At 42.9% G+C, this 10,000-nt stretch overlaps 2 protein-coding genes across 10 annotated transcripts in view; both read right to left on the bottom strand.

The window, feature by feature from the left end:
- LOC138633762 (zinc finger protein 497-like) overlaps positions 1-6,270 on the bottom strand; it is a 6,403-nt gene extending 133 nt beyond the window's left edge. The window contains exons 1-5 of one of the 4 annotated variants that reach the window (XM_069720191.1): positions 6,161-6,270; positions 5,089-5,324; positions 4,706-5,023; positions 204-1,674; positions 1-173 (exon numbers count right to left, since the gene is read on the bottom strand). The exon at positions 1-173 is cut by the window's left edge and continues 133 nt beyond it. In XM_069720191.1, coding sequence (XP_069576292.1) covers positions 275-1,674; positions 4,706-5,023; positions 5,089-5,311 — 1,941 coding nt within the window. In that variant the 5' untranslated portion in view covers positions 5,312-5,324; positions 6,161-6,270 and the 3' untranslated portion in view covers positions 1-173; positions 204-274. Of the gene's footprint in view, positions 174-203; positions 1,675-4,705; positions 5,024-5,088; positions 5,325-5,931; positions 6,110-6,160 lie in introns of those variants that run through there. The other 3 variants (XM_069720195.1, XM_069720192.1, XM_069720190.1) reach the window with 3 other exon arrangements.
- A 1,038-nt stretch (positions 6,271-7,308) lies between these two features.
- The window catches only part of LOC138633758 (receptor-type tyrosine-protein phosphatase mu-like), a 107,327-nt gene continuing 104,635 nt past the window's right edge, over positions 7,309-10,000 (bottom strand). For all 6 annotated transcript variants that reach the window (XM_069720172.1, XM_069720177.1, XM_069720174.1 and 3 more), the window contains 2 exons: positions 9,510-9,645; positions 7,309-9,062 (listed from right to left, as the gene is read on the bottom strand). In XM_069720172.1, coding sequence (XP_069576273.1) covers positions 9,009-9,062; positions 9,510-9,645 — 190 coding nt within the window. In that variant the 3' untranslated portion in view covers positions 7,309-9,008. The remainder of the gene's footprint in view (positions 9,063-9,509; positions 9,646-10,000) is intronic.

The following is a 10,000-nucleotide window of genomic DNA, read 5'->3' as shown; positions in this document are numbered from 1 at the left end:
CATCTGTTTACACATTACTGGGGGGAGTGGGAACGTTTCCATGACAACAAACAACAACACAACAAAAAGACGAGTCTCAGATTTATGAAACGTTTGAAGTTCATGTTTAATTTGCTGAGAAACATTTCCTCTGTCTGTCCGTCACACCTCTCAGTGACATCATCAGCTGTGACCTCATCAGCTGTGACCTCATCAGCTGTGACATCATCAGTCTCTTAAAGCTCCGCAGGTGACCGCAGATGCGGCTGTGAGCGAGTTCAGTTCAGCGTTGTGTTCAGGTGGCGTCGGGCGTCCGAACGCCGTCGTCGTCCTCCGGCTGCTCGTCGACGGCGACAACCGTCTCTTCCTGTTTGTACGTCAGCGCGGACGCCACGTCGTCATCGAACAGGATGGGCGGGACTTCGTCCTCGGGTGGCGTCCCCACAGCGTGCATGCGCTTCCTGTGCTGCTGCAGGTTGCCACGGCGGTTGAAGCGGGCGGAGCAGAGGTCGCAGCCGAAGGGCCGCTCCCCCGTGTGGATGATGACGTGGCGCGCCAGCTGCGAGCGGCACTTCTTGTCCTTCCCGCAGATGTGACAGACGAAGGTCTGCGGCGGCCGCGCTCCGTCGGCGTGGACGACCTGCCGGTGTCTCTTCAGGTGGCTGAGGCGCCGGAAGCTGCGGCTGCAGAAGTCGCAGGCGAAGGGGCGGAGCTCGCTGTGGACCAGAGAGTGGCTCGCCAGCAGAGAGCGGAAGCGGAACACTTTGCTGCAGATGGAGCAGGGGAACTCTTTCCCCGTCGCGCAGCTCTTCCTGCGGGCGGCGTGCGGTGCGGCGCCGGCTCGGACCTTCAGGTGGACGCGGACGTGGTGCTGCTTCAGGCAGGCGGCGCGCCGAAAGCCGCGCAGACACACGGCGCAGCGGTGCGGCTTGTCGCCCGTGTGGATGCGGCCGTGAGCGGCGAGCAGCGCTTCGGACTTCAGACGCTTCCCGCAGACGCCGCAGGAGAACGGCGCGTCGGGCGGCCGGTTCTCCTCGCCGTCGGCCCGCTTGGCGTGGACCAGCGCCTTGTGGCGCTTCAGCTGGTACTGCCTTCCGAACTTGCGTCCGCAGATGTCGCAGAGGTGCGGCCGCTCCCCCGTGTGGATCTGGTAGTGGACGGCCAGCTGCGACCGGCACTTGAACTCTTTGCCGCAGAAGTCGCAGAGCAGCGAGCTGGGCCGCGGCGGGTCGGCGGCGCCGTCGGCGTGGACCGACCTCCTGTGGTGCTCCAGGTCGTTGGTCCTCATGTAGGCTTTGGGACAAAGGTCGCAGCGGTGCGGTTTCACCCCCGAATGAATGACCTCGTGAGTCTTCAGCCGTGACCTGCAGCTAAACGTCTTCCCGCAGACGGCGCAGAGCCACGCCGCGAGCGGCCGCTGCTTCCGCAGCTTGGCGACGCCGTCGGGATGCAGCCGGCTCAGGTGGTGCCTCAGGTTGTCGCGGCGGTTGAAGCGCAGCTCGCACAGGTGGCAGCCGAACGGCTTCTTCCCCGTGTGGATGAAGGAGTGACGCGCCAGACTCGACTTGTTCTTCATCACTTTGCCGCACACGTCGCACACGGTGCTGTCGGGCTCCAGCTTCACCACACGCAGCCGAGCATGCTGGGAGTCGGAGTCCAGCTGGACGTCCCCGAGAGCCGACGGACACTCAGCATCTGGGGAATCAGTTAATAATGAGTTAATAATGTGTTAATAATGAGTCAATAATGTGTTAATAATGAGTTAAAATGAGTTAATAATATGTTAATAGTGAGTCAATAATGTGTTAGTAATGAGTTAAAATGAGTTAATATGTTAATAGTGAGTCAATAATGTGTTAGTAATGAGTTAAAATGAGTTAATATGTTAATAGTGAGTCAATAATGTGTTAGTAATGAGTCAATAATGAGATAATAATGTGTTAATAATGAGTCAAAAATGTGTTAATAATGAGTCAATAATGTGTTAATAATGAGTTAATAATGAGTCAATAATGTGTTAATAATGAGTCAATAATGTGTTAATAATGAGCCAATAATGTGTTAATAATGAGTCAATAATGTGTTAATAATGAGTCAATAATGTGTTAATAATGAGTCAATAATGAGTCAATAATGTGTTAATAATGAGTCAATAATGTGTTAATAATGAGTCAATAATGTGTTAATAATGAGTCAATAATGTGTTAATAATGAGTCAATAATGTGTTAATAATGAGCCAATAATGTGTTAATAATGAGCCAATAATGTGTTAATAATGAGTCAAAAATGTGTTAATAATGAGTCAATAATGAGTCAATAATGAGTCAATAATGAGTCAATAATGTGTTAATAATGTCAATAATGTGTTAATAATGAGTCAATAATGTGTTAATAATGAATAATGAGTCAATAATGTGTTAATAATGAGTCAATAATGTGTTAATAATGAGTCAATAATGTGTTAATAATGAGTCAATAATGTGTTAATAATGAGTCAATAATGAGTTAATAATGAGTCAATAATGAGTTAATAATGAGTCAATAATGAGTTGCAAATGAGTTAATAATGAGTCAATAATGTGATAATAATGAGTCAATAATATGTTAATAATGAGTCAATAATGAGTTAATAATGAGTCAATAATGTGTTAATAATGAGTCAATAATGTGTTAATAATGTGTTAATAATGAGTCAATAATGTGTCAATAATGAGTTAATAATTAGTCAATAATGTGTTAATAATGAGTTACAAATGAGTTAATAATGAGTCAATAATGTGATAATAATGAGTCAATAATGCGTTAATAATGAGTCAATAATGTGTTAATAATGAGTCAATAACGAGTTACAAATGAGTTAATAATGAATCAATAATGAGTTAATAATGAGTTAATAATGTGATTAATAATGAGTCAATAATGAGTCACTAATGAGTTAATAATGTGTTAATAATGAGTCAATAATGTGTTAATAATGTGTTAATAATGAGTCAATAATGTGTCAATAATGAGTTAATAATTAGTCAATAATGTGTTAATAATGAGTTACAAATGAGTTAATAATGAGTCAATAATGTGATAATAATGAGTCAATAATGAGTCAATAATGTGTTAATAATGAGTCAATAACGAGTTACAAATGAGTTAATAATGAATCAATAATGAGTTAATAATGAGTTAATAATGTGATTATAATAATGAGTCAATAATGAGTCACTAATGAGTTAATAATGTGTTAATAATGAGTCAATAATGTGTCAATAATGAGTCAATAATGTGTTAATAATGAGTTAATAATGGGTCAATAATGTTAATAATGAGTCAATAATGTGTTAATAATGAGTCAATAATGAGTTAATAATGAGTCAATAATGTGTTAATAATGAGTCAATAATGTGTTAATAATGAGTCAATAATGTGTTAATAATGAGTCAATAATGTGTTAATAATGAGTTACAAATGAGTTAATAATGAGTCAATAATGTGTTAATAATGAGTCAATAATGAGTTAATAATGTGTTAATACTGAGTTAATAATGAGTCAATAACGAGTCAATAATGAGTTAATAATGTGTTAATAATGAGTCAATAATGAGTCAATAATGTGTTAATAATGAGTCAATAATGTGTTAATAATGAGTCAATAATGTGTTAATAATGAGTCAATAATGTGTTAATAATGAGTTAATAATGGGTCAATAATGTTAATAATGAGTCAATAATGAGTTAATAATGAGTCAATAATGTGTTAATAATGTGTTAATAATGAGTCAATAATGTGTCAATAATGTGTTAATAATGAGTCAATAATGTGTTAATAATGAGTCAATAATGTGTTAATAATGAGTCAATAATGTGTTAATAATGAGTCAATAATGTGTTAATAATGAGTTACAAATGAGTTAATAATGAGTCAATAATGTGATAATAATGTGTTAATAATGTGTTAATAATGAGTCAATAATGTGTTAATAATGTGTTAATAATGAGTCAATAACGAGTTAATAACGAGTCAATAATGTGTTAATAATGAGTCAATAATGTGTCAATAATGTGTTAATAATGAGTCAATAATGTGTTAATAATGAGTCAATAATGTGTTAATAATGAGTCAATAATGTGTTAATAATGAGTTACAAATGAGTTAATAATGAGTCAATAATGTGATAATAATGAGTCAATAATGTGTTAATAATGAGTCAATAATGTGTTAATAATGTGTTAATAATGAGTCAATAACGAGTTAATAACGAGTCAATAATGTGTTAATAATGAGTCAATAATGTGTCAATAATGTGTTAATAATGAGTCAATAATGTGTTAATAATGAGTCAATAATGTGTTAATAATGAGTCAATAATGTGTTAATAATGAGTCAATAATGTGTTAATAATGAGTTAATAATGGGTCAATAATGTTAATAATGAGTCAATAATGAGTTACAAATGAGTTAATAATGTGCTAATAATGAGTCAATAATGTGTTAATAATGAGTCAATAATGTGTTAATAATGAGTCAATAATGTGTTAATAATGAGTTAAAAATGTGTTAATGTGTTAATAATGTGTTAATGAGTTAATAATGTGTCAATAATTAGTTAATAATGAGTTAATAATATGTTAATAATATGTTAATAATGTGTTAATAATGAGTCAATAATCAGTTAATAATGATTATTAAAGAACCGTCGGTATAAAAACAGAACAAACCAAAATACAACTCACCTGCTTCAGGTGGAGTCCAGGTGGGATCCCGTGTGTTCTCCTCTTCCTCTTCCTCCACCTCCTCCTCCTCCTGGTGAAGGTCGGTATCAGGGGACTCACGGTGGTGCCGGTGGCGTCGGGGCAGCTTTCGTTTGGCGGTGTTGGAGCTGTGAGGTGGCGGCCTCCTCTGGGTCCTGGACCGGGTCTGAGCGGGCTTCGTGGAGGGTTTGACGGCAGGTCGGATGGTTCTGGTTCTGGTGGTGCAGTGCTGCAGCAGAGCGCCCCCGTCTGGTCCATCAGGTCGGACCGCAAAACACTGCAGCAGCATCGCCGACGGGCCTGCAGACAGAGTCCAGTTAACAGAGCGGCACCAGAACCGGACCGCTACCAGACCCGGTTCTCACCTGAGTGTCTCCAGCTGAGCTGCTGAGTCAGCAGGTCCACCTGGACGCCGGCGTCCCTCCTCTCTGCTGAGTCGCTCTGACAGCCCACCTCCCTCCGCTGCTCCTCCCTCCGCTGCTCCTCAGGACTCTCCCACTGGCAGCCCACCTCCCTCTTCCTCACCTCCTCCTGTCGGTCGCTCAACAGGAGGACGCAGAGCTGCTCTCCTCCAGCAGGGGGCTCCATCAACCTGAACAAACTAGAAAACCTTCACTTGGTCTCGTTCTGATCAACAAGAACAGAAAGTAACAATCAACAGGAAGCTGGAGATTTAAAGTCTCCTGATTGGCTCTTTGGCTGCTCCGCTTCCTGCTTTAACTTCCTGTTTCTATTCTAACAGTCCGACCCGGGTCGGATCTGGCCCTGGACCTGGACCTGGTCCTGGATCTGGTCCTGGACCTGGCCCTGGACCTGGACCTGGTCCTGGACCTGGTCCTGGATCTGGTCCTGGACCTGGCCCTGGACCTGGCCCTGGATCTGGTCCTGGACCTGGCCCTGGACCTGGTCCTGGATCTGGTCCTGGACCTGGCCCTGGATCTGGTCCTGGACCTGGCCCTGGACCTGGTCCTGGATCTGGCCCTGGACCTGGCCCTGGCCCTGGACCTGGACCTGGATCTGGCCCTGGTCCTGGATCTGGTCCTGGATCTGGCCCTGGTCCTGGACCTGGTCCTGGATCTGGCCCTGGACCTGGACCTGGATCTGGCCCTGGTCCTGGATCTGGCCCTGGTCCTGGATCTGGTCCTGGTCCTGGACCTGGATCTGGCCCTGGTCCTGGTCCTGGTCCTGCCGAGAGACTCTGTGCACACCTGTTCCACACACCTGAAGCTGCGGACCGGAAGTTGACCTCCGCGCATCTTGAGAGGTTCAGGACCTCCTTATAGCCTTTTAAACCGTCTCCGGTGTTTCCGGTGTTTCCGGTAGTCGGTGTGAGACCGGCTTCTGTCTGACTCAGCAGATTATCACCTTTAATCTACAGACGGACTCCTGTTAGCTTCATGCTAACAGCAGCGGACAGAGGGAAAGTTATCGGTTTACCTGAGAGCAGCGCGGCTCGTGCGGAGACGGTCCGGACGGTTCACCGGGAAATTCAAGCTTCAACCGACGAACCGGATTCAGGCAGAAAACAGCCGACAGGCCGCACCGGAAACACTTCTTCTTCTGCGACTGTGCTGCTCCGAGACTTCCGTTGCAGGCGGGTCAACCCTCCCTCCGGCGGCCACAACCGGAACTGCAGCTCATTTCATATTTCTATCAACAGGCGGAGAGCAACTAAAATATAAACAAAATATTCATAAAGATATGAGTTCAGTTTATCTTTTATTTTTTAAATCACTTTATTTCATCTGTAAAACCTTCAACAGTTAAACATGACGTTACAGCTGAGAAAGACAAAAAACATTATATTTTATTAGCGGGAAACTGGTACTTGATAAATGTAAAATTAATATTATTAATTAAGTTAGAAGTTTCATTATTTATTATTTAGGTTTTTGGCTTCTTAAACAAATTAAACATTAAACAAAAACTAAAAACACAGGAACCAGATAAATAACTGTTTACTTATTTATTTATTCATTCAACACGTGGACTCACTGAGTTTATTTGACCTGTTTTTATTCAACCAGCGAAGCTTTTGGGAGAAAAGTGAAACTAATCAGTCTCAAAATACAAACACGTGACAGAGGAAACATTTAAAATGAGAACATTTAAACACTCTTAAATCATTTTTAATGAAAATAAGAATCTGTGTTGGTCAAAATATTGTTGTTCTCGACAGTCATATTTACAACACCAGTGTGTGCCAGCAGTGTGTCATCGCCCCCTGCTGGCAGAGGCAGCTCCCTGCAGATGTCCGTGCTGGTGCCCCTCCTTCAATCAGACGACAGGCTGCAGTGTGTATACAGATTTTTATTTGTAATATTTTGGAGTCATACAACATAAATAAATGCTTTCATTACAATAATGTGCATCACCAAGGTTCAGTCAACACCACAACCACAAAGCACCAGAGTTAGACCGGCCCAGAGCCATAAGAGACCAGGGTTACACTAACCAGAGCCATAAGAGACCAGGGTTACACTAACCAGAGCCATAAGAGACCAGGGTTACACTAACCAGAGCCATAAGAGACCAGGGTTACACTAACCAGAGCCATAAGAGACCAGGGTTACACTAACCAGAGCCATATGGAACCAGGGTTACACTAACCAGAGCCATATGGAACCAGGGTTGGGTCAATACCTGTTCTAACTGTGGTTTTGTTGGTGGGACATTAAAATCGTCCGCCATGATTGTCTCTCTCTGTGTGCTTCACAAGAACGACGACACTGACACAGAGAACAAGTGAAGGAATAAATATTCTTCTTCCTGCTTTATGTACATTATTAACAGCTCGCAGCTTCCTCCAGCTGCTGAGGACGAAACAAACGGAAACACGGCACCTGAAGGGGGACCGGACCTGTTTCCTGTCCAGTTAGTTTACATGTGCAGCAGTAAAGGTCAAACACCACCAAAGAAGAAGGACAGACGGACAGACGGAGGGGCAGGGCTCTTCACGCATGTCTTTGTAAATCTTTATGTCTCTTAGTGGAAAAACTACTAAACAACTCAAAATCGGTTCCAGGGCTTTTCGCCGTATCACACGGTGTCCTCCTTCAGCTGATTGAATTCACGTTGTCGCCATGGAAACGAAGATGTTCAAACATCCTGACAACCGCACAAACTCAGTCTGTGACGCGGCAGAAAACCCAGGAACAAACAGCAGTAAGTGGTCCTCGAGCAGACGTTGTTTCTGTCAGGAGTAGAATGAACCGCACTCGTCCACTAGAGGGCAGCGTGTCACGACTAAAACCACAGGATTATGTTTACGAAAACATACATGGTTAGGTTTTTTGAAAAAGAAGAAGTGGTTGTGCTTATGCACCAAAACTACGTTTCATTAAAGACTTCCACGTGTCTTCCCGGACTCGAACCGCCGCCTCTTCAGTGAAAGTTCGTGACCTCTAGTCGGTCTCGTGACGTATGTCTACGCGTCACACTGCCCTCTGGTGGACCGCCGGTCGTACTACGTGCTCTGCTTCATTCACCAGGTTTAAACTGCGGCTGATGATCGTTTTCATGACCAGGATCAGTTTTGGTGGACGTTCCTTAAGACTTCACACGTTTCCTGACATATTTCTAAACTCAAATAATCAGAAGTTCTTCTGTTTGATTTAAATCCGGCAGAAGTGATTGAATTTAAATGTCCTGCTCGTCTGAAACGTTGAACCAGTGAAAAAGAAAAAAAAAAATCTTTGGATCTTAAAATAAATCTGTTAGCACAAATCTTTCTAATAATCCAAGGAGCTGGAACCTTACATGAGTTTTGGCATCTTCACTTCCTGTTTTATAAAAAAAAATATCTAAATTAGCCGCAGCTCTGACCAATCACAATCACCGGTTGTTTTAGTGATGATATCATCAGGTTTGTTTCGGGTTATTGACGATGTTTGGGTCGTCCTCTTCCTCCACTTCCTGTTTACATCACGACCTCTGATGTCCTTTCAGAATAAGAGAAACAGAGAGTTGAGTACTTCCTGTCTACAGGGAGGGGGCGGGGCCTGTCAGAGGTGATCGATCACAGACGAGATGGTCGACTCTGATCCTGTTTTGGTTGTTTTAGTTTTCAGCTTATCAACACGACAAAACGACAAAATAAAAAAACACAAAATGACACGAGATGAGAAACGTTGAGTCAGTTAAACAAGGCAGTGCAAAAACATCCTCATCCTCCCCCTGCTCCTCCTCCTGCTCCTCCTGTTCCTCCTCCTCCTCCTGCTGTTCCTCCTCCTCCTCTTCACCTTCAGTAGTTGTCCCTCTGCAGGAGGAGGTGATGAAGGACCCTCTAAGCAGAGCTGAGATACTCCAGAGCAACTTCATAACAGAACTTATACTGTTCCTGTGGAGACACAGAGGTCAGAAAAAATAAGGAAAACACAAATGATTATATTATGTTTGTAGGAAGAGTAGAAATGTTGAGGTGAACACAACAATACAATAGTAATAGTAATAATAATAATGTGTTTATAAACAGTGATGTGTATCTGCTCTGATGACTTGATTCATAATTAATTGAAAAACTTTTAAATATTGTTTCTAATAACAGAACGAATCAAACAATAAACTGTCCAATCACAGCAGGGGGGCGGGGCCTATCAATGCTGATGCACTGATTGTAAAACCATCCACAAAAGTCAACATAAACAGCTTTCACTTGTTTTTTGTTTTGTTTACTGGCCAGCATTTCCACGATGTTGGGTTTGTTGTTTGTTTGTTTGTTTGTTGTTTACTGACCAGCAGGTCCACCATGTTGGGTTTGTTGTTTGTTTGTTTGTTGTTTACTGACCAGCAGGTCCACCATGTTGGGTTTGTTGTTTCTCAGCGTTTTAACGGCGTGAAAGGCGTCGACGCAGCGCTGCTGTCGCAACATCTCACACACGATACTGACGCTGCAGAACACACCGCTGCGACCGCCGCCATTCCTGTATTAAATATACAGAAGTTATATTTAATGAGACGTGAAGTTGTTCTGCTTTCTCACCACAAGATGGAGACAAAACATCACTGAAGGAAACATGAAGATTAATTGATACTGTAATGTAGTATCAGTATTACTATGAGGTTGCAGGACTACTACTTGAGGTTGCAGTACTACTACATGAGGTTGCTACTACGTGAGGTTGCAGTACTACTACGTGAGGTTGCAGTACTACTACATGAGGTTGCTACTACGTGAGGTTGCAGTTCTACTACGTGAGGTTGCAGTACTACTACGTGAGGTTGCAGTTCTACTACGTGAGGTTGCAGTACTACTACGTGAGGTTGCAGTACTACTAT

This window comes from Brachyistius frenatus, unplaced genomic scaffold (assembly GCF_029030835.1).
Source record: "Brachyistius frenatus isolate BFR_SWC_R1_liver_20210118 unplaced genomic scaffold, ASM2903083v1 Contig_236, whole genome shotgun sequence".
NCBI lineage: Eukaryota > Metazoa > Chordata > Actinopteri > Embiotocidae > Brachyistius > Brachyistius frenatus.
This window is presented reverse-complemented; position numbering and strand designations above follow the sequence as displayed.